The sequence below is a fragment of the Perognathus longimembris genome, chromosome 9 (genome assembly GCF_023159225.1).
Source record: "Perognathus longimembris pacificus isolate PPM17 chromosome 9, ASM2315922v1, whole genome shotgun sequence".
In the NCBI taxonomy this organism is placed as follows: Eukaryota; Metazoa; Chordata; class Mammalia; order Rodentia; family Heteromyidae; genus Perognathus; species Perognathus longimembris.
The window spans coordinates 55,241,302-55,264,939 of NC_063169.1; the positions used below are offsets into that span (position 1 = coordinate 55,241,302).

Consider the following 23,638-nt stretch of genomic DNA (forward strand, 5'->3'; position numbering starts at 1 on the left):
CTGACACTCCTTCCATCCCTATAGAAACAATGTTTCTGGAATTCATTCCTATCCTTTATCATCAAAGAAAACTCAGCGTGGAGTTTTGGAAAATGAGGATAACTTTTCACATACGTCTCAGCTGCATGTCATACTAATATCATCTCGGATTCCTGCATACGAGGTACACACTGTGTTACAGGCTAGCCCTTCCTGAGGGGTTTGCATGTTCACTAGAGGAAATGTGCCCATCTTTTGTGTATGAAAATGATTCATCTCAAAGCCTGGGGCCGATGGCTCACACCTGTCATCCTAGCTACTCAGGAGGCTGAGATTGAAGGACTGCAGTTCAGAGCCAGCCCAGGAAGGAAAGAATGTCCAGAAGACTCTTATCTCCAATAACCTACTCAGTAAAAGCTGGAAATGGTGCTGTGGCTCAAGTGGTAGAGTGGTAGCCTTGAGTACCGAGAGGCCCAGGACAGAGCCCAGGTCCTGAGTTCAAGCCCCAGGACCAGCACAAAAGAAAATAAAATGATTCATTTCCTAAAATAATTAGAAGCAATAAAAACAACTATAATCAGATGCATTTTGAAAAAAGTCTAGATTACAAAGTGTATACCTAGTGTGAAAGTACAGCTACTGAGAATTATTTTATGAGATCATGTCTAAACAGCAAAACAAAACAGGAGAAGAAAGAGGGTGGAAGGGAGGGGGAAGAGGAAGGGGAGGGGAAGGAGAAAGAGGTAGTATGGTAATGCACATCTGTAATCCCAGTACTTCTGAAGGCTTTGGTAGAAAGATTGTGAATTCAAGGGTAGACTAGGATATAAGATCCTTTCTCAAACAAAAAATATTTTCAATTTTTTGAATCCCCCAAATGTTTAATAATATCATGTAACCACCAGTTCTCAAGAATGTTAGTAGTCCATTTTGTGATCTATTTAAAGAAGATGCCATTACATTAAAATATGTTCACTATATGATGAGGTTATATATTTTAATATTACTAATTATGGAGAGACTTTAAATCAACTTCAAAAATTGATGATAGAATTGTATCATCTCAAGTATATTAAAAAATATTTTATAGGGGCTGGGAATATGGCTTGGTGGTAGAGTGCTTGCCTAGCATTCATGAAGCCCTGGGTTGGATTCCTCAGTACCACATAAACAGAAAAAGCTGGAAGTAGTGCTATGGCTCAAGTGGTAGAGTGCTAGCCTTGAGCAAAAAGAAGCTCAGGGATAGTGCCTAGGCCCCAAGTTCAAGCCCCAGGACTGGCAAAAAAGAAAAAAAGTTTTGTATATGTCTCTGTGCATGGTGTGTTCAAAGATAAGACACCTAGAAGAAAATAATTTAAACCATTAACACTATTTATCTGTCGGTGATATAGTTATAACTTTCTCTTCTTATAAATGGGGAAAGAACCAAAACAATTTGAGAAACCAATGCAGAGAAAGCTCAATTTCTCTAGAAATGACAGCGCATTCTCTGTCTACTGCATTTCTTTCATTACTAAAGATGTGTAGTAGTGGGTATTGATTCCCTCATTGGGGCTTTTTTTTTCCAGATGGTTCTGGACAGCACTAAGGCCGGGATTGTTGCTGTGGTGTATGAACACAGTGGCACAACTTTGGAAAGCTTGCTTTGTCTTGTAGACAGAGCTCTGCACGGTCAGAAGGCACAGAGTGTGGGGATATTTAGTGATGGAGACAGCAGAGAAATCAACTTACTCAAAGGTAGGCTGGCCATTGGCAAAGAACATTGAATGACTCTTGTTTATTTGGTGTTGATTTTGGCTTTATGAAGGCAGTGGAATAAAAATAAAAATTTTAAAGCTGTGATTAAAAGCACAGCATGAAAGTTACTCTTAGTCTTTTTATATTTCTGGTCATGAGGCTTGAACTCAGGGCCTGGGCATTGTTCCTGAGCTTTTTCACCCAAGGCTGACGCTCTGCCAGTTTGAGCCACTGTGCCATTTCTGGTTTTCTGGGGGTTAATTGGAGATAAGAGTCTCACAGACTTTCCAGCTTGGGCAGGATTTGAACCTCCATCCTCAGATCTCAGCCCCCTGAGTAGCTAGGATTATAGGTGTGAGCCACTGGCACCCAGCTCAACCATTATTAAGTGTAAGATTCAGTAGTATTATGTAAAAGATATAAAAATGTTAAACAGATGGAAATGTGCTGAAGAGTTGTTATATAGCATTATTAAACCTCTCTACTGTATGGTGGAGGCAGAAACTCCATATGCTATGCCCAAGAACACCATGCACCAACAACCCAGAGTGTGGGGGATACAGAGACCGGGGCATCCCACCCAGCCCAGCACCCGGGTGCCCGCAGCTCTTAGTCTTATGGGAAGTGGGTTGATGTTAGAATTTGTAGTTGCATTTTTACAAACTGCTAACAGTTTCAGTTCATAAGAATGTTAAGTATTATTAAGATGCTCCCGTTTTTCCTCCCCTCAGGTTATAAAATTACTATTAAAAATTTATTGAGGCCTGAAGTGAGAGACTTCTGGGAGAAATTAGGAAGCTATGTGGCCACTGAAGAAGAAGGGGGACACGTGGACATCTTTGTGCCACTTGGCACATCTGGTCAGCTCGGGGCTCACCATAGAGGGACAGGGTGCGCCCACTTCATGGTGATGTTTGGTGAATGTGTGAAGTGCATTTGGGTCAAGCGATTCCTCTCAGTTTACTGGTTCTTCCTTCGTCCGTTTTTACCTCATGTGGTCAGTTTTTGTGGGACGTGGGGATCAGGGATAGTGGCCAGAAGCAACAATATCTGCAGGAACAGAGTCACCAGCATTGAGACTCGCGGACATTATTTCTGTGTATGATGAAAGAACATGATTAAAATCAGGCTGCATAATGCCGGGGAGCTGGCTGGCCACCGGTGTGAGGAAACTGATTCCGCGGTGTCTAGAATCTGGGTGAGCAGGAATGTGGCGAGACAAGGCCAAGGCTTGTCAGGCAGGCTGGTGGGCCTCTGTGTCCTCGTGGACATCAATGGCTCTGTGGCTCATGTCTGTAATTCTAGCTATTGAAAGAGGCCGAGATCTAAGGATCACAAGTTCAAAGCCAGCCCAGCCAGGAAAGCCTCTGAGACTTATTCTCCAATAAACTACCTAAAACCTGGAAGTGGAGCTGTGGCTCAAATCACAGGGTGCTAGCATTCAGCAAAAGCAGCTCAGGGACAGCACCCAGGTCCTGAGTTCAAGGCCTAGGACTGGCACCAAAAAAATAAAATTAAATTCAAAAGCAAAAGCAACAAGGCAGTGGAGAGCTGAGTAAAGGCAAGCATGGCTGCCTGTATCCTGCTAACTCCAAACCCATCCACAGTCGGCCACCGTGGCTCAAAGCCGAGTTAAGCGCAGGAGGGGAAATTCCAGAAACACTAAGTCAAATTCACTGTGGTATCTATTAAAAAATCTGGGGAGCTGGGGATATGGCCTAGTGGCAAGAGTGCTTGCCTCGTATACATGAGGCCCTGGGTTCGATTCCCCAGCACCACATATACAGAAAACGGCCAGAAGTGGCGCTGTGGCTCAAGTGGCAGAGTGCTAGCCTTGAGCGGGAAGAAGCCAGGGACAGTGCTCAGGCCCTGAGTCCAAGCCCCAGGACTGGCAAAAAAAAAAAAAAAATCTGTATTCACAGCTTATGTCATTTTACCAAGCAAGAGAGAAGATAGGGGATATGGAATTTAAGTTTCTCGGAACGATTCTTATTATCCACTCTCTCAGGAACCCATAGTTATGATGTTCAATATTTAACATATGGGCACCTTATTTTTCCAACATCATTCCTTTTAAAGACTGTCCTTCCCACAATGAATGGACTCTCTGCTTGATTTCATTGTCAATAAAAATACAAGACACCAGAGAGAGACATCCAACCCTTCAGACCTACCTTCTGGCTCCAAGCAGTGTGAAGCATTTATTCAGTGACCACAAAGAATTGAAACACATTACTCACTACATCACTTACTACACTAGTTTCAGCCCAAGTAACTCAATTGACACATTGAATTTTATAGTCCAATCTCTGTTTCGTCTCTTCAAAGAGGTGGTGAAATTGATGTCACACTAAATTTCACCCATTGGAACCCCATCCTGTGTTTAACCATCTTAACTCTTTCTTCTGACCATGAGAATTCTCCTTTGAGTCAAGCTATTTTAGAAAATAAAGATAATTGTCTTTGGACTAAATAAATATTCCACATTTGAAAAACAAAAAACACTAGTTCTAATTCTGTGCCATCTTTTCTCACCCTGTTGTTTAGTTCTCCTAAATTGAATTCTTCAGCTTCTGGTTTTAGTGGTGGTTTTCGTTTGTTTGTTTGTTTTTTCTTGTCAATTGTGGGGTTTGAACTCGGACTGGGCACTGTCCCTGAGATATTTCTCTCAAGGCTAGCACTTTTGAACCACAGTGCCACTTCCGGTTTTCTGGGGCTTAATTGGAGATAATAGCCTCATGGACTTTCCTGCCTATGCTGGCTTTGAACCGAGATCCTCTGATCTGAGCCTCCCCAGTAGCTAGGATTACAGGCATGAACCACCAGCACCCAGCTTTTAGCAATGTTTTCAATCCTAAAGTATCTATGGACTGATGGAAGAATTGAATGGAAGGTGAAAACTGCTACTAGCTGTGTGTGTGTGTGTGTGTGTGTGTGTGTGTGTGCGCGCGCGCGCGCGCCAGTCTTTAGTGCTTGTAATATTTAACTGTTCCTAGAGAGACCTATAGTAAACTAATGCAAGTATTTTTCTCTGCATAGAGGAAGGCATAGAGGTTCTTTCTCAGCTGTCTCAACTAACTGGCACATTCTTTACTGCCCCCACTGGGATTGCAACTGGCTCTTACCAACACAGTAAGTATATGGGAGGTAGTGAGGTTACTGCTGTCTGTGCTTAGTAACACACGCCAAACCCAGCATCCCTGAAGGGTAGGTGCAGTTCCTATCGCTGGTGAGAGCAATAACCAGCAAGGACTGCTTGCCCTGGAGGAATGCAGTAACTTCACATCGTTCACTTATTTGGTTTAGAAGAAGATTATTCATTCCACATATTTTCCTCTAACGCATCATCTACCAGAACCTTGTCAGAAATATCTTCATTAAGAGTTAAGCAAAGATACATAGTGGTTAGTCTAGAGAAAAGTATGAAGTATGGTTTTCCCTGGCAATAAAAAATCAAAATAGCTTTATTTGGGAACACAAATTGCAGCTAGGAGATGGAGGAGACACTTGCTTAGATCCTATTCATTCTCTGAAAGGGAAGCTGAAGAGAAGAAATAATTGAAAACTTACACTGAGATACTAAACCCGCAAACATTGGAAAGCATGTCATTGGCTGGCCCATTGGAGAACTGCATAGTTTTGCTATAGTAACCCTATCATTTCCTTATTTAAATTCCATTACTTCTTATCAAATGGGACCTAGACACATGTAGAAACAATGGAAAGCACTGATTCTTACCGGGCAGTGGTGGCTCACATCTGTAATCCTAGCTACTCAGGAGGGTGAGATCTGAAGATCAAAGCCAGCCCAGGAGCTGAGCTGTTCAAAGCCAGCCCAGGCAAGAAGGTCTGTGAGAGCCTTATCTCTAATTAAGCACCAAAATCCAGAAATGGAGTTGTGTCTCAAGCAGTAGAGTGATAGCTTTGAGCAACAAAGGTCAAGGACAGTGCTAAGGCCCTGAGTTCAAACCCCAGGACTAGCACACATGCACACACACACACACACACACACACACACACACACACACGTGTCATATCTCTACTGCTCAGTGCCAAGCACCTTGCCGGACTGGGCAAGCTGGCGTGATTGTGAAAGCCATGGGAAAGGATTCCGTGTAGTTCTGACAAAAAGCACAGTGACTTCATTTCGTTTTGAAGCTGAAATCACTTGTTTATTTTGGTTTAGGTAACTGCCAAATGCTTGCACATGTGGCCCTGGGATAAAAGTAGGGCAGCCAGGGGACAGTGCCTGTAATCCTAACTACTCAGGAAGCTGAGACCTGAGGACCCCAGCTTGAAGCCGGCCCAGGCAAACAAATCCAGGAGACTCTTATCTCCAATGAACCAGAAAATGAAAGTCAGAAGTGGAAGTGTGGCTCACGTGGAAGAGTGCCAGCCTTGAGCAAGAACGCTAAGCAAGAGCAGGAAAACAAAGCAAACACGTCTTTCTAGCCATTCAGGACAAAGAAAAAAGAAACTTCACATGCCACTTAATGCAGTGATTGTTTCCAAGCACAGAAACTAGATATGTACCACAGCTGGGCAGAAATATCTACAGAGAGGGAGACAGCAGTTTTACCTAGCTTAAGAAAAGTACAAGATTGGCAGCCATAGGATAGACTGGATGGCATAGTGGGGAAATGGGAAATGACTAGTTGGGTTTCCATCTTTAGAATGAAAAAATAATACATTATATTCTAAGAAGACCACTGTGATTCCCAAAGCATAAAGCAGCAGCTATTTAATTTTTGATTTCAAATAGAATATGTCAGCCTTGTCTTATCAAAGAAGAGACAGGCATTAGAAATTATTCATTGTGTCCTTTTATAGTTTCTTATTTTACCCTTGAAAACAGACTATGGCTGTTCATTTTGCCATGTGTGGGGTGTGTGTGGGGGTGTGTGTGTGTGGGGTGTGTGTGTGTGTGTGTGTGTGTGTGTGTGTGTGTGTGTGTGTGTGTGTGTGAGCACTGGGGCCTGTACTCAGGGCCTACGTGCTGTCCCTCAGCTTTTTCACACAAGGCTAACTTTTTTTTTTCCAGCCTGAGTCTTGAACTCAGGGCCTGAGCACTGTCCCTGGCTTCTTTTTGCTCAAGGCTAACACTCTATCACTTCATCCACAGCGCCACTTCTGGCCTTTTCTATTTATGTGGTGCTGAGAAATCGAACCCAGGTCTTCATGCATGCTAGGCAAGCACTTTACCACTAAGCCACCTTCCCAGCCCCAAGGCTAACATTTTAACACTCAAACCACAGCTCAGCTTTTTGTGATTAATTGGAGATAAGAGTCTCGTGGACCTTTCTACCCAGGCTGGCTTTGAACCGTGATCTTTAGATCGCAGCCTTCTTGAGCTGTGAGAATTACAAGCATGAGCTACCAGTGCCTGACTCCTCTTATTCTTCAAATGAGAAGAAACAATCCACCTGGCCTAAAAGACCACTGGGTCTGTCATCCTCTAAACAAGGAGTAGAATTGTCCCCTCGGAGCTCAAGGCTTCAGTGATCACAGTGCAAAACGGTGTCAGTTTTCAGTGACTGGTTGGGACAGCGGTGGATCCAAGTTCCTTCCATCATCTACTTCAGTGAGTCCAAACTTCAGACTTGGTCCAGCCTCACAGACGCCCTGGAAGACACCCTGAAATCAGTGAGGAAAGAGTTAAACCCTCTCTTCAAGGACCTGCAGAAGAGCATCAGTGGCAGGATAGTAGGTAAGCATTCTAGGTAACTCTGCTGCAGGTGGGTTTTGTATCTACAGCCAATCAAGATGCGGAGTGTGCAAATAAAACGTAACTTACAGAACTTTAGGAAATGTTATCTCCTTCCTTTTTCATATATTCTTTCACATGCCACAAATACCAAGGACAAAATTGTGTTCAAAATCCTAAAGCTGGTTGGGTACAAGTGATGCATGCCTATAATCTTAGCTACTCAGGAGGCTGAGACCTGAAGATCAAGGTTCAAAGCCAGCTCAGGCAGACATCACTGAGAGATTCTTTTCTGTAGTTAATCAGCAGAAAGCCAGAAATGGAAGTATATCTCAAGTGGTAGAGGACCAGCTTTAAGTGAAAAGGCCATGTAAAAGCAGAAGACCCTGAGTTCAAGCCTGAGTACTGGAAAAAAAATCCTGAGGGGGCTGGCAATATGGCCTAGTGGCAAGAGTGCTTGCCTCATGTACATGAGGCTCTGGGTTCGATTCCTCAGCCCCACGTATATAGAAAAAGCTGAAGTGGCACTGTGGTTCAAGTGGCAGAGTGCTAGCCTTGAGCAAAAGGAAGCCAGGGACAGTGCTCAGGCCCTGAGTTCAAGCCCCAGGACTGGCAAAAAATAAAAAAAATAATAAGGCTTCCAACCATGACCCTCAGATCTCAGCCTCTGGAGAACCTAGGACTACAGGCATGGGCCACCAGCGCTCAGCTGCATTCGTTTAAGATAGCATCTAGCTTATGTCCACGCTGGTCTGAACTGTAGTCCTCTTATTTATGCTTCCCTCGATCATGGGGTGCTAGCCACATGCCACCATACCCAGACATTGGTGGAAACGGAGCTTGTGAACTTCTTACGTTAGCATTGGCCTCAAACGATGATCTTCCATGCATTTTTCTTTTTCCTTCCCCTTCCCTCCTTTTCCCTTTCCTTCTTTTCTTTTCTTTTTAAAATTTTTAAGTAATTACACAAAGAGCTTTCAAATCACCAAGAGGTTATGAGTACAATGCATTTGATCAGTTACCCCTTCTATTATTCTCCTCCGTCTTCCCCAATCTTTATCTTTTCTTTCTTTTGTGATCGAGGCAGTATGGTGTTTGAACTTGTGACCTTGCATTTTCTAGCCCTTTCTTTCTTCTTTCCTTCCTTTCTTCCTACTCCTATTTTTCTTTTTCTAGAGGAAATGGAGAAAGTATTAGTATTTGAACTCAGAGCCTTGTAATATATATATATACATGTTCTACCACTTGAGCCACAATACCAGCCCTTCCTTGCTTTATTTTTCAGACAGTCTTGAATTTTTGCCTGGGGCTGGCCTGGGACTGTGGTCTGCCTACCTAGATTTCTTATGAACCTGTGACCACAGGCATGCAGTGACTCTGCCCACTTTGTTTATTTGTTTTTAGTTTACAGTTTTTGGTCAGTGGTGGGGCTTGAACTCAGGGCCTAGGAGCTTTTTCTCTCTAGGAAGGCTAGTGCTCTACTACTTTGAGCCACAGTGCCACTTTTGGCTTTCTGAGGGTTAATTGGAGATAAGAATCTCATAGCCTTTCCTGCGCAGACTGGCTTTGCGGCACGATCACCTCGGTCTAGGAATAGCTAGGATTATAGGCATGAACCACTGGCACGTGGCTCCAAATTGTTTATTGTTTATTGCTAACTTTTTGCCCAAGCTGGCCTTGAACTAAAATCTTTCTAGTTTCTGCTTCCAAAGAAGCAGGGATAGGTGTCATCCACCAGGCTGACTTCCTTTTATTTGTTTTTCTATCTATTCTACCATACTTTGTAGATGTCCAACCAATATTTAAAAATAATTATGAAGCTATAAACCAAGAAATTGTTCCCCAGGTTCTTTCACAGATATCTAGGGCTAGAGAAAAGTGGATATTTGATGATATATGTAGTTATTGAGGAATTAACAGGGAAAAATGTTTTAAATAAAAGCATGTTGTTCAAAATGTTAAGAAAAGTTGTCTATCTATATACTGTTCCTGAAGACTTAAACTGTTTCTATTTTGAACCTAAAGATAAATGGGGTGGGGAGGAGTTTTGGTGGGATTGAGAATCTAGCACTTATGCTCACAAGGTTTCTTTTCGTACATTCCCTTTGTTCCATTTATAGATTTCATTCAGTGTATTTTTCCAGGCAGGTACTCGTGTATATGCTACACATTCAAATCATTACTGCCATTTTGTGTTTTATCATATGGAACTCTTCATAGCCTAATAAAATGTTTATTCTTATTCACTGAGATTTTGTTTACTAAAAAGCAGCTGATCATTTAATCACATTTCTTCTATAAATTAATTACAGGTCATATGACCTTATATTTACAGGGCAATTTCTGTTTGACACGATGAATTTGGCCAACATTTTGCATATCCAAGAAACTGCACGAGCTCTGGCAGATGGATTGGTGGAGCTGTCAAAAGAGGATTCTGTAAGTGTTCCATTGCTAGAGAAGTTCTAGCATGTTAGTCAATTCTTAGTTTGCATTTTATCTTTTCTTATTGTAGCAGTTACTTCTTTAGAGGCACAGGTGCTCAGAGAAATTACATCACATTCTAAGGGAGGTTCTGTGCTCAAGATTATAGTAAATACATAAAGCAGACAAGCAGAAAAATCTTCTGTGTTACAGTTTCTAACATTGTGTGTGCTGTTTTTTGTCTTGTGCTTAATTTCCATGAGAACCGACTTCTCCACAAGCACGTATTTATGGCCTTATAGTTCACATAAACATTATTCGATGAGAACAATTATTAGTGTAAGGATAAAGTAAAAATATATGAACCGCATCTAAAATGATGAAAGAAAAAGGAACCAGACAAGTGAGAAAGAAGAACACAGGACAAAAAAAAGCCAGCCATTTGGTTGGGGTCATGTGGGGTGTGGGACATAAAGAAACATTTATTAGCCACACATTATGGATGTTCTCCAGGAAAAGTCGGTCCCATTGCAGGAGAGCGGGAGCCCTCCGACCACAGAGCTCTCCCACCCCTGGGATGACAGACAGCCTAGAGAAAATAAAGCCTGCTGCTCGTTCTTTGGGGGAACTTGGGGAGAGTCAGAAATGAGCCTGAAACAGGGAGGATGTTGCACTTTCAACGCTGGACAAAGCCTTAAGTTTTTCCAAGAAAGATCCTCAAGTTGGCGTCTTCCTCTGGGGTGAAGCTTCCTTTGTGAGGGAATTTAACACTCGCTGCCCACGTTGGTGCTCCCGGCTCTGGTTTCCCTGCATGGAGTTGTGGTTGCTGTGCTTTGTCCCTGGACTCAGTGTCCCGGCAGCTAATGCATAGGAAACCAGATGAGAAAGACCGACCCTGCCGAGCCTCGCGGGTAAAATGAGCAGGGACCTTCAGAGATGACCTGGAGGCCTGGAGAGATCCCCCACTTTCTTCCAAACCCCAAAGAACCATTCACCTTGCTTAGTGTAGGAGGACATGGGTGATAGACCTTTGATGTGTTTTAAGCTGTAATCTGAGGGAGGAACACACAGGAAGCTCACGTGACCTTGCTAGCTGTTCTGCTGGTTTGCTTCCGGGCCTTGAAATCCTTCTCCAAGACTTAAAAAAGAAAAAGCAGGGCTGGGAATATGGCCTAGTGGCAAGAGTGCTTGCCTTGTATACTTGAAGCCCTGGGTTCGATTCCTCAGCACCACATATATAGAAAAGGCCAGAGGTGGCACTGTGCCTCAAGAGGTAGAGTGCTAGCCTTGAGCAAAAAGAAGCCAGCAGGGACAGTGCTCAGGCCCTGAGTTCAAGCCCCAGGACTGGCAAAAAAAAAAATTAAAAAAAAGAAAAGAAAAAGAAAAAGAAAACCGAGAACCAAGCTGAAGTATGGTGACCAGGCGATGGGATGCTTCACTAGGAGGTTTCATCAGCTCACTCTAAGTGTAGCAACAGGAAAAAGAATTAGTTAAGCTGAAAACTGCTCATAATGTATTCTCTTTGCTACTGTGCTTTTGATGACCTACATTTCAGATGATTTTCTAAAATAGGATTACTTTTCAGGACAAACCTTTGGAATTTTTGTCACATTTCCTGCTGAAGAAATGTAGTAAAAAGAGCAGCAACTCTGAAGGAAATGCCACTCCCATGGAATGTGACCCTGAAGAAACCTTTGCTTCGTTGAAGGTAAAGGGGCCATCATGTTTTTAGGTCATTGCTTCACTGGTTATGCCTTGGGTGGCAAAATCTGTGCGTGATTCTACTCCTGGGAACCGTGAAACATGTCATTTCTCTTAACTTCTTCATTTCCACCGCTGTTCTTTGAAAAGGTGTTTTATGGTAGACCTCGTAACATGAGATTTTAGCCGCTTCGGAGCGCAAGCCTTTCCACATCCACTTGAGGAACTCTTCTGTCATGGGGGATTGGAGTTGGATTTGGATTTTTGCTTTGCCAATTATTCACTTAGTCCTGGGACCCTTGAGGGGGGAAAAAAAACAAATGTACTCACTTGCAGTTCTTTTTTATTTCCAGTAACTCTAGACAGTCCATTCTTTCTTAATTGAGATTCAGATTTAGAAAGGAAGGGAGGTTGGTTTAAAGCTACATCTTCAGCCATGAAGAGTCAGCTGTCTGCTAGAGTCAGAATGCTCGATCCTTGGTAACATGAAGCAGTCAAGGTTCAGAAGGCAAGAAGTGTGCTGTCATTCGCTCTGGTTTCTGTCTAGAGAAACATGTCACTCTAGAACTGTTTGATGCTCAGAGAAGACACGCACCTCTCATGTCTGAAGGTTCGACACCGCCCCCAATGCAACCGCCTGCTTCCCAACGCTGAGTCCCCCAGCTGCCAATCATTCACTGCTCTATGAGCCAGATATTCCGGGAGTTCTTGCTAGTGCTTCACGGGAGGGCAGCGTGGAGCATGGAACCTGGATTGTTCTAGCTTTCCCTCCCCCCCCCCACCCCCATTGTTTCCCATTGTTTTGAACAGTGTTGCTTTTTAGCCCGATTCACATTCTTCCTTTCTTGACTTTCCGCGTGTTAGGATTACCAGTGTGTACAGCATGCACAGCTTTTCCTACGTTCCTCAACACCACCACCACCACCATCTATCTTCATCATCTTTATCAGTCCCTATTTTCTTGCTCTCAGCAGTAGCTTACGTGTGTGTGTGTGTGTGTGTGTGTGTGTGTACATATGTATGTATGTTTACACCAATTCTCTGAAACCATGGTGGTCGTAGCCATAGTTCCAGTCATTCCCGAGACACTTGCACAGTTATTTCTCACCCTTGATCCAAGCAGCAGAATATCTTCTGGGAAAACAGCCAAGTATGGAATGACTGTAGTTTCATCGTAGAGTAAATCTGCTGTGTGACCAAAGCCCAGGCCTGTACGCTTACTTCTCATGCAAAAGCCCACCCTACCACATCACCATCTCCTTCTTTCCTTCCTTCCTTCCTTCCTTCCTTCCTTCCTTCCTTCCTTCCTTCCTTCCTTCCTTCCTTCCTCCCTCCCACATCACCATTTCCTTCCTTCCTTCCTTCCTTCCTTCCTTCCTTCCTTCCTTCCTTCCTTCCTCCCTCCCTCCCTCCCTCTCTCCTTCCCTCCCTCCCTCGCTCCCTCCCTCCTTCCCTCTTGCTTGCTGGCCTGCCAGTACTGGGGCTTGAACTCCACTTGAGCCACAGTACCACTTCTGGCCTTTTCTGTTTATATGGTGCTGAGGCATCAAACCCAGGGCTTCATGCATGCTCGGCAAGCACTCTACCTCTAAGCCACATTGCCAGCTCCAGTCAGACTCTTCTTGCCAATTAACCACTAGAAACCTGAAGTGGAGCAGTGACTCAAAGTGGTAGAGCAAATAGCCTTGAGCAAAACTGCTCAGGGACAGTGCCCAGGCCCTGAATTCAAGCCTTACATCTGACAAAATAAAAAAAATGAAGTGAAAAGAAACCCATATTTATCTTAAGAGAAAAGTCACATTTGTCACTTCAAAGTGTTAGGGATCCTGTTTAGGACTGAGACAACATTGAGTGGAATTTCAGAGACCCCCCCCTTCCCCAAGTCCATCTCCAAGTAATTGAGTTCTATTTGACTTTCAGGAAAAAAACATCCCAGAAGTCAGTTCTCTGGATCCGAAATCAAGTCTCAGCAAAGGCAATGTAAATGTGGAAGTTCTGGCTAAGCTGGTAAGCCAATCATTACATCATTTGAACGTTCTCATTTATTTTACTACTGATCATGAAGCTTCATTTTCATCCCGGTTAGCCCTTAGTTTTCTCTGAGAATTTTTCACAATTGACTCATTTTTGGCAAAGATTACATAGATTAAGTTTTGTCTTTTCATAATTGCTTTCACTTTAAGTGCATTTATGTAAGCCTCTGCTTCTTCATGCTGGGATTATAGGCATGCGCCACTCACTACATCCTGACTAGGACTTCAGTTTTTGGAATGATTTTTTTTTTTTTCTGATTTATGGATGGATTGCCTTACCTAAGAGAGCTATGTAAAAGAAGAAAAAAAAGATGTACATTAAAAAAATAGGGTTGTCTTTACAATGACAACACAAAAAGAACCACGTTGTCCAGTAGAAAGTGCTCAGGAAATGGGAGGGTTCGGTGGTGTGTCTTGTTCAAGCAGGGAGAGCACAGTGGTTTCCTGGCATATAAAACAGAGAGCCCCACGCTCTTCTGGAGGAGCTCATTTATTTTTATTTCATATTTCATGCCCTCCCCCACCCCCGACCTTTCGCCATCCCATCTCCCTAGGTCAGTGATCAAGATTTAACCAGGGGGTCTTTAAAGAGACAGAAAAGATCTTGGTGCATTGGTGCTGTCTCTCCGGTGCTTCTCCGCAGGAGAGGAAGCTTGGGCCTCCGGGGTCTGCGGACCCGCGAGCCGGGGTCGTCCGCGAGCTCCTGGGCAGCGAGCGGCGCTTCGTGCAGACGCTGGCGGCCGTGAGCCAGGTCTACGCCCGGCCGCTGCGGGCCGCGCTCGCCTCCAACCGGGCCATTCTCAGCGCGCCCAACCTGCGCATCATCTTCGCCGACGCCCTGCGGGTTCTCAGCGTCCACAGGTAGAAGAACCCGGCAAGCTACTTGCTTGGCTGTAAATTAAGTCGTTTTAAGAAGGAATTTTAATTCCACCAGTATATATATATTAACTTTATTTTTACTTTATTATTACTTTTTACTTGCTTGGCTGTAAATTAAGTCGTTTTAAGAAGGATTTTTAATTCCACTAGTATATATATATATATAATATATATATAAATATATATAATATATAATAAATATATATAATAAATAATAAATATATAATAAATATATATTATATATAAATATATATATTTTAAGTAAAGGGGTCTCAATTTAACAGGTCAGGATCTAAGGACACTGCATCTCCATCCTGTCACTCCTTCCATCATCCCTTCCCTCTGCCCCCACCCCCCCAAACCTACCCATCCCCTCAAGTGACCTGATGCTGTAGTGCTGGGCTTTTAAGTCAGGGCCTCACAGGTGCTAGGAAGGCACTTGGCCACTTAAGTGGGGGTGACAGGCGTATATCAGTGTACCTGGTCTTGGAATTGTTATTAGCCAGCACTGCTTAGCGAATAATGGGAAGGGACAGAAGGATCTAATGGGATCCACTAGCATTCTCTGCTCAGAGCCCATGGCTGGCTTCAGTTGAAGAACAGCATGGTGTTCTGTGTGTGTGATGTGTGCTCAACACAGTTGTGTCTCCCCATAGTAAAGGGAAGTAAACGGAGCGTGTGTGTCTCTGACAAGGACACTCCAGGCAATTTAGGGCCAGTTCCTCCTTGCAGGGAAGGGGTCAGCACAGCCTCTTCCAAGTGTTCAAGTCCTTTGATGGCTGCAAAGGTCACTTGGTCCATGGGGACTCTGGCCAAGTTCAAATGATGATGTCGAGTGTAGTTGTTGGAGCTGTCCTTGGCGTCTGAGGAGGAGGAGATCCGTCCCCTGCCTCCCTGTCTTTGGAAAAGCTCTGGGGGCGGGAAGGGGGGTACACTGAGGCCAGCTAGGTCCCACACAAAGAGTGAAGACGAAGGAGGGCATCCCCAGCCCAGCGACCTCATTCTATGGAGTGCCCTGTGCTGTCAAGTTCTCTCCTAAAGGCAGCAAAAGACTTCATTCACGATAGCAGATTCATTTGCTTCTGGGGTGGGCCATCCCAGACGCGTACATCAGGCTGTGTTCTCATGTTGCAGGCAGTTTCTAGACAACCTGAGAGACAGACTACAAGACTGGGGCCCGGCTCACTGTGTGGGGGAAATATTTACAAGGTTTGGGAGCCAGTTGAACATACACACCAATTTCTTCAACAACTACCCTGTTATCCTGAAGACCATTGAGAAGGTAGGTGTGGAGTCACCCCCTGGTGTTTAATTAGATCTCCGAGCTTGTGCTGAGTGCAAGTCCAGACGGCCAGAGGTAATCAATCGGCAGGGCTGCTTCTCTGCTCTTTGCTTCCAGGTCTCTTCTTGTGTAGCATGAGCTCTGAGAGGAAAGGGACCCGGATACAGGGGCCTGCTCAGCGCTGCACAAAGCAATGCCCAGGATTCACTGTTGTTGACTTGAACTAAGCCTCATGCACACTGTTGACAAGTTCATCTCTACGGACAACTTGGTTTTGCACAAGTGGCATGAATAAGGCGATTTCATAGAACTAACCTTGAGGATAAGGACTGGGGCAAAGAGACACGTTAGCAGAAACAAATGGGTGGTAAAATGTTTATATCTATGATTAATAATGATGCTTATTTCATTAGCATGGTGTGTGTATGTAAGTATTTGGCTCATTAGCTATTAATATGATAGCAGTGAGTGACTTTTAGAAATTAGTGTTACTGACATCTTTTAGACATGTAGTAACAGGAGTAGAAAGAGGTGATTCATGAGTAGCCTAGTGGTGATGAATGAGTACACTTAAAACAGATGTTAAAAACAGTGGAGCCAGGGCTGGCAATATAGCCTAGTGGTAAAGTGCTCACCTTGTATACATGAAGCCCTGGGTTTGATTCCTCAGCACCGCATATATAGAAAAAGCCAGAAGTGGTGCTGTGGCTCAAGTGGTAGAGTGCTAGCCTTGAGCAAAAAGAAGCCAGGGACAGTGCTCAGGCCCTGAGTTCAAGCCCCAGGACTGGCAAAACAAAACAACCCCCCCCCACAAAAAACCATCAAGCCATCTCAAAGCTTCACCATGGAGAACATGAATGATAGTATTAAAGGTTAATGTTGATAGTCTTACTGAAGGGAAATGACCCTTACTGATATGGATGCTTTATTGATAAAGTTTCCTTCCTCACCACGAGTTAGGCAAGACACAAGTCTTAGGAGAAAGCCAAGACTTAGAGAAGTTAAACTCGACAATGTCACATAGTCAGTTTATTCTAATTCTAATCCAGACTGACCTGATGGCAAACTTGAATTATTTTGTCTCTACTAGATTAAATTCAATGGACGCAGTTAGGTCTGTGGTATAACTCATACTTAATCTATTAGAGGACACCAAGAGTGCTGTTAGTATTCTGGTTAGATGCAATGGTAACCCTTTATTTTGATGATTCTATGTCTTGTCATTTGCTGATGAAAATGAAGGCTTACACAGTAGGGTTTTTGTTGTTGCTGTTTTGCTGGGACTGGGGTTTTGAATTTAGGATTTCAGCTTGCTTGTAGCAAGTGCTCTACTATTTGAGCCATACTGCTAGTCTGGCTTTTAGCTGGTTAATGGCGATGGAGTCGCTTGGAACATTCTCTTCAGGCCCCAGTCCTCTGATCTCTGCCTCCTAAGTAGCTAGGATTGCAGTGAGCCATGGGCACCCCGCTAGAGCAAAGTTTGACACTGTGATTCTCACCTTCAAGTGCAGAGACAGGCTCCCGGCTTTCCGAGCTTTCCTGAAGAGACGAGATAAGAGCATTGCTACCAACATGCTGAGGTGAGTTCCTGGTGGGGGTCAGGGGAGAGCACCCTGGCCCGAGGGACAGGTACTCCCCACCTTCAGATAGAGATGTGCCCCCCCTTCCTCTGCCAGCCTGCCAGAGCTGCTTCTGTGCCCATCCCGGAGGTTTGGGGAATATGTCCATCTTCTCTACGCCCTCCGGCTCCACACGCCTGCAGGACACGCCGACCGGGAGGACCTCACCGCTGCCATTAAGCAAATCAAGAGCTATCAAGGGTTCATAGAGCAGGTGGGCTGCCCACCGCCCCCGTGCCCTTTAGAAACGCTCTGATGCCTTTGTGCCACCCTGAGGTGCTCCCTCCTGTGGCTCTTCACTTTCATCCTTTCACAGCTACAGCAACAGTGGGGGGCAGTGATGTTCAGACATGAACGGCATCCATTCTGAGTAGGGCAATGTTGCAAGAAGGCCTTTATTCACGTAAAAGTTCTCAACACGGGATTGATTTTTGCAGCTAACTAAAAGACAAAAGCAAAAGGTAAACTCCTTTGATTCTGAAAGCACGTTCAAGGGCAACTCTCGCTTGCCTGCCCTCTTCAGCAGAGCAGTCACCGTCCTCCGGCGTTCTCGCTCTCATTCTGAAACGTCACCATGGCGTCTTGAACGCGCTACAGGCGTCTGGGTGGAAGAGAAACTGTTCAGCACTCATGACTGCAAGATGCCTTTTGGGGGCTGGGAAGGTGGCTTAGTGGTAGAGTGCTCGCCTAGTATGCATGAAGTACTGGGTTCGATTCCCCAGTACCACATACACTGAAAAGGCCAGAAGTGGCACTGTAGCTCAAGTGTAGAGTGCTATTCTTTGGCAAGAGAAGCTCAGGGATAGTGCCAAGGCCCTGAGTTCAATCTCCAGGACTGGCAAAAAAAAAAAAAAAAAATTTCTTTGGAAGAGTTGTTTTGCCTTAAAAGAAAACAAAAACCAACCAACCAAACAAACAAAAAACCCAAAACCAAAAAAAAAAAAAACAACACCCCAAACCCCAAACCCCATAGGATTTACTGTAGAAGTATCAGTCATGTAACAAGTCCCATAAAATGTTTTCACCCATTCTGTGAACAAAAAAAAAAAGCGCCACAATTTACATTTCTTTTTGTTTCCTAGATGAAAGAAAACATTAAAATGAAAGAACAGCTGTCAGATGTACAGAAAATCATCTGGGGCTGCCCGGTATGCGTTGTGCCGTTCTGTGCCTCGTGTTGTGAGTGTCGCCTCAGGTTATTGACAAAGAGACAGGAGGACGGCGGGTAGCTAGCTTCTGTGAGAGGCCTGCACGCAGGTGCCCAGAGCGTGCTCACACTTCCCACCGCCCTTGTGGCAAGGGCGCCCCCGGAGGAGCACACCGGCCTTGACCTGTCCCTCTACGTCCCTGCGCCTCCGTGCTTACAGGTCCCGTGATCCTGATCTGATCCCTCCGACGCCAGCAGCGCTGAGTCCCACGCGCTTCCTCTCACCCTGCGCGTTCCACACACGGAGGGGGCCTAAAAACTGCTCGCAAGTCCTCTGTTAACCACATGTAACCTCTAGAACACCAACTAGCCCCCCTCCTCCACTTCCCTGCCTGGCAGCTTCCCCTGCCATCCGATGATCACGCCATACAGACCTGCTCTCCATTCTCACTAACGTAGACTCATGTCATGTTTTATATTTTTGGTGCCGGGATTTGAACTCAGAGCCTCGGTACTGTCCCTTAACTTTTGCACTTAAGGCTGGTGCTCTACCACTTGGGTCTCAGATCCACTTTTAACTTTCTGCTGGTTAACTGGAGATAAGAGAACCATGATCTCAGCCTCCTGAGCACCTAAGATTACAGATGTGAGCCACGGGTGCCCAGTTCTATATGCTGTTGGCACATACATTTTCTTCTCTGAAATTGCCTTCCTTCCCTGCTTAGCTGGAGAAATGCTATTCATCCTTGAAAAACTGGGTATAGTGGCACACATCTGTAATCCTGGCTACTTAAGAATTGAATATAGGTTGGGAATTTTCATTACTACAATGCTTTAAATATATATAACATTTGATTGAAATGTATGGATTAAACGATTTCATTTTCATCATTAAAAAAAAAAAAGAATTGAATGTAGGAGGATCAAGAGTTTGAAACCAGCCTAGACCAAAGTTAGTGAGACTCTCACAGCCCTCATGCTGGGTGTGGTGACACAAGTCTGTGGTCCCAGCTTTAAGGGGCAGCGATAGGAGGATCATGGTCTAAGCTTGTGATCAGGAGAGTGCCCAAGTGTGCAAGGTCCTGGCTTAATCAGTGCTTGCAAGCACGGGCGGAGGTGCCTAGCATCTCCAGCCGTGAGCTGTTCCTCTCTTGGTGTTTGAACATTTACTATGGGACATGTGACACAGAGATGGGAGCTCTACCATGTTGTGAACTATGACCTACCCGTCTTCCAGGACCTGGCATTCAGTAGGAGCTCATTATGTGAATGGTGTTGAGCTAACATAGCAACTTATTAGACATAATTATTTTCACGTTATCCAACTGAGGAAGCAAGATGGAGTTTCTGTACATCTTGGTGGGGAAAGAGAAGAGTAGTTGGAGTTCCGATTCTTGGAACTCAGTCTGCAAAGTTTCATCTCTACACCACTGAAGAGGCCAATTTATCTTCATGCAAGATGAGCACAGGGCCTGACTTCTTAACCTGTACTAAGAATTCCTTTGCTTCTTTTTCTGGATAGCTCTCTTCTTCACTTAGGTTTTCAATGGTAGGAAAGCATTTACACACAAACATTAATTCCAGTGGTTGAAAATAGAACAACATCCTCAAAAAGCCCTTACTGGCCAATGTTATGGCACTTCTAAAGAAAGTATGGCTTACAAATAGTGAAACTACTTTTTAAATAACCAAAGTTCCAGTCAACATTTGCACACGCCAGTCTGTAAAATATCTCAGCAATAATATTGAAACTGTTTATGTATTTTCTTTTAAAAAATGTATAGGTTCTGTCAGAAGTAAACAGATATCTGATTAGAGTCCAAGACGTAGCCCAGATCCACTGCTGTGACGAGGGAGTCAGCTTCTCTTTAAGGTGAGCAGTGATCAAGCAGTGTCCCGACGCGGGGATTCCTGGAAATGTGGCTGGCTTCCTTGTCTTGTACCCCTCACTTTCAGGACTTTACCTGACACACTGTGGATTCAAGGTAAACCTTTACATTGAACAAGACGTCACATACACACACATACACACACACACACACACACACACACACACACACACAGATTCTGTCAGGTACTTTATCATCTTGCATTCCAGAAAGCTCCTGGAAGGGAAAATTTTATCTTTTTCAAGATCACAAACTCCATAAAAGGAGAACTTCTTGAGGTTGCTCACTTTCCTACTGAGATAAGATCCCAGTGGCGCGGAACCTCATACCAATGAGATCAGTCATAACAAAGGAAGAGACCAGTTTGCTAACCTCAGATGATTGTTGAGGTCAGTAAAGGCCTCAGTGTATCTGTAAGGTTCACCAGAAAGGAAACATGGTACAAGGTTCAGGCAGAAAGGAGTTTAATTGGGGGGAAAGCAAACTGCCAGCCCATACAAGATGGTGGCGAGGGGGGACAGAGGGGGAGGAAGAAGGGAAAAAGAGAGAAAAGAGCAAGAGAGAATAATAGAGAAAAGGGAAGAGAGCAGGGACCTATATAATCTGAGTCAGATTTTATAGGAAAAGGTGGGAGATAGGGCAGGTGGATTGGATGTGACTTCAGAGAAGGGGGAGGTAACTGCCTCCAGGTGTGCCAGTTACCTAGGTAACTCAGGTACTGGGCGCAGACTTAACCAGGTGGGGGGCATCTACATGGAACCCTCCCCCTCCCCCTTCCCCTCCCCCGGGGGACCCTACAGTATCCAGTTTGCATGATGCTCAGCAAAGTATAAAAGATGAAAGGATGTCAATGTTCATAAATTAATGGCTTCATTCTTCCTTTTAGAATAGGATGGACACATTTTTTTTTCCTGTAAAGGTTCAGAGTTATTTAGGATTTGTTGGTCATATTATTTCTTTAGCAAACAATCTTCTACTCACAATACAACAAAAACAGAAATGAACAACCATGGCTGTGTTCCAATAAACCTTTAATTAGTGGGCCCTAGTCTGCTAATCGCTGCTTTAGAAAATTGCCAAAATGTTTTTTTTTTTTCTTTTTGCTAGTCCTGGGGCTTGAACTCAGGGCCTGAGCACTGTCCCTGGCTTCTTTTTGTTCAAGGCTAGCACTCTGCCACTTGAGCCACGGCACTACTTCTGGCCATTTTCTGTATATGTGGTGCTGGGGGATTGAACCCAGGGCTTCTTGTTTGGGAGGCAATCACTCTTGCCACTAGGTCTTATTTCCAGCTTCACTGTTTCTTCATTTCAACAGGCTCTATGAACAAATCCACGATCTCAGCCTCTTTCTCTTCAATGACCTGCTGCTTGTTTCAAGTCGGGTCACATCCTACAAGCCATTTGAGAGGACTCCAAAAACCACCTACCACTTCATCGCATCCGTCGCCCTTCACAGGTTACTTGTGGAAGATATTCCAGACTCCAAGTGTATGTATTGGTCATTCCTTTAAAACACACATCTTCACAAAGCTACCTATAGTATACCATACTCATGAACTAGTAACATTTAAATGTAGGACAAAGATTAGAATACTTTTTTAGTTTGCAAATAATTACCCAATTGGGACTTCATTGAACTTTCATCTACTTCTGAACAGCCCAACAAAGAAGTGCCAGCACTAGCACGATCAGATACACACCCTAGGCATTAGGATAACAGCTTTCAAAATTGCAAAGACCAGTAGGACTGTACTGCATCTTTGTGAATTCTGACAGTTGGAGCCCTTCACCTCCTATGTTGTCTGAATAGGTTACAGGCTTGAAGCACTAGGGTGTGTTGTGTGTGCACGCGCGCGCGCACAAGAGAGAGAGAGAGAGAGAGAGAGAGAGAGAGAGAGAGAGAGAGAGAGAGAGAGAGAGAGAGAGAGAGATGAAATCAGGGCCTGGGTGCTGTCCTTGAGCTCCCCCTCCCTGGCCCCTTCAAGGCTAGTGCTCTGTGACATTAGCCACAGCTCCACTTCTGGTTTTACAGCAGTTAATTGGAGATAGCCAGAGCTCATTGCTTTTCTATTCTACTACAACTAAATGGCTATCACAAATTTGATTGTACCTTTTTCCCTTATACTGACATTAAGGAATCAATGGAGTTATAAAGTATGCTTTGTAACTTAAACCATCTTGTGAAATAACTATAGAAATTCCATTACAGAAAGAATCCCACTTATTGTGACTATTTTGATTTTATCCTGTTCTATTTCCCAAGCTTTCCTGTATTTGTTAGGCCAAATCCAAGTGTGCCAGCTATCATCCTGATAGTTTTCACAGCATATAATGATAGTACTTAGGTTAAAGTGGGAACCAAGATCACTGAGGACCTAAGTAAAAGGGCTACTTCTCTATAGCTTGAACCCCATTCTAAATCTGAGTTTGAGAAAAAATGAATGCCAATTGTGAGACTATATATTTCCTCCAAGGGCAATATAAGTAAAAAGTCAACCATAATCATGGAATATGGTTACTGTATGAAACACATTTTCATTTCTTTTCCCACTATGATAGTCATTTGTTTAAATGATTAATGCCTGTAACATTCATGTCTAAGCCATCGGTGCTGGCTTTGTCACTAGCCCTTCTATCAGGAGTCTACACTTGCAGCACATGTAACTACTGATATGCTGAGACCTAACATAAGGATGTTCACGGATTCTAGTTCCTCTGGACTGTGGCAAAGAACTCAACAGCACATCACCTGGTCATAAAACAATTGCTAATTATGATATAGACTATAATGGAATAATAGGACATTAGGCTATGGTAGACTATATTATTCTAATTTTTAGCCATCTCAGGAAGTTATGTCCTAAATCAGATTTGTACTTTTCCAAATTGTTTTTAGGTTTCAAAAAGATGAGTTTTGAATTAAATTTTTTTTCTATCTTGAGTGTTACCTGCAAAGATGAATAATGAGTATGCTTAAAAATGATTTTACAGATGTCAAGAATGCATTTATTCTTCAAGGTCCAAAGCATGAATGGGTTTGTGCTACTGAGGCAGAAGTTGAGAAGTTCTCATGGCTCTCAGCACTCCAGGACGCCATGAGGCAGAGCCTGGAGAAGTGAGAGGGGAGACCAGGAAGCAGCCGGGGCCAGCTCTCCCTGCGACAGCAGGAAAGACTATCACCCAGGTCAGGGATGACGAGGGGAAGAACCCAGATGAGCCAGGATGCTCCTGCCAAGTGTAAACT

The 23,638-nt window shown here is 44.1% G+C and overlaps 1 protein-coding gene across 1 annotated transcript in view; it reads left to right on the forward strand.

Annotated features, from left to right (window-relative positions):
* Ect2l (epithelial cell transforming 2 like) overlaps positions 1–23,520 on the forward strand; it is a 46,186-nt gene extending 22,666 nt beyond the window's left edge. The window contains exons 6-21 of the mRNA XM_048354673.1: positions 25–163; positions 1,548–1,716; positions 2,448–2,576; positions 4,756–4,848; positions 7,241–7,423; positions 9,756–9,859; positions 11,430–11,552; positions 13,466–13,552; positions 14,222–14,439; positions 15,592–15,739; positions 17,246–17,319; positions 17,416–17,572; positions 18,441–18,506; positions 20,290–20,378; positions 21,710–21,882; positions 23,386–23,520. Of these exons, the coding sequence (XP_048210630.1) occupies positions 25–163; positions 1,548–1,716; positions 2,448–2,576; positions 4,756–4,848; positions 7,241–7,423; positions 9,756–9,859; positions 11,430–11,552; positions 13,466–13,552; positions 14,222–14,439; positions 15,592–15,739; positions 17,246–17,319; positions 17,416–17,572; positions 18,441–18,506; positions 20,290–20,378; positions 21,710–21,882; positions 23,386–23,513 (2,080 nt within the window). The 3' untranslated portion in view covers positions 23,514–23,520. The remainder of the gene's footprint in view (positions 1–24; positions 164–1,547; positions 1,717–2,447; positions 2,577–4,755; positions 4,849–7,240; positions 7,424–9,755; positions 9,860–11,429; positions 11,553–13,465; positions 13,553–14,221; positions 14,440–15,591; positions 15,740–17,245; positions 17,320–17,415; positions 17,573–18,440; positions 18,507–20,289; positions 20,379–21,709; positions 21,883–23,385) is intronic.
* Positions 23,521–23,638: the final 118 nt, after the last annotated feature.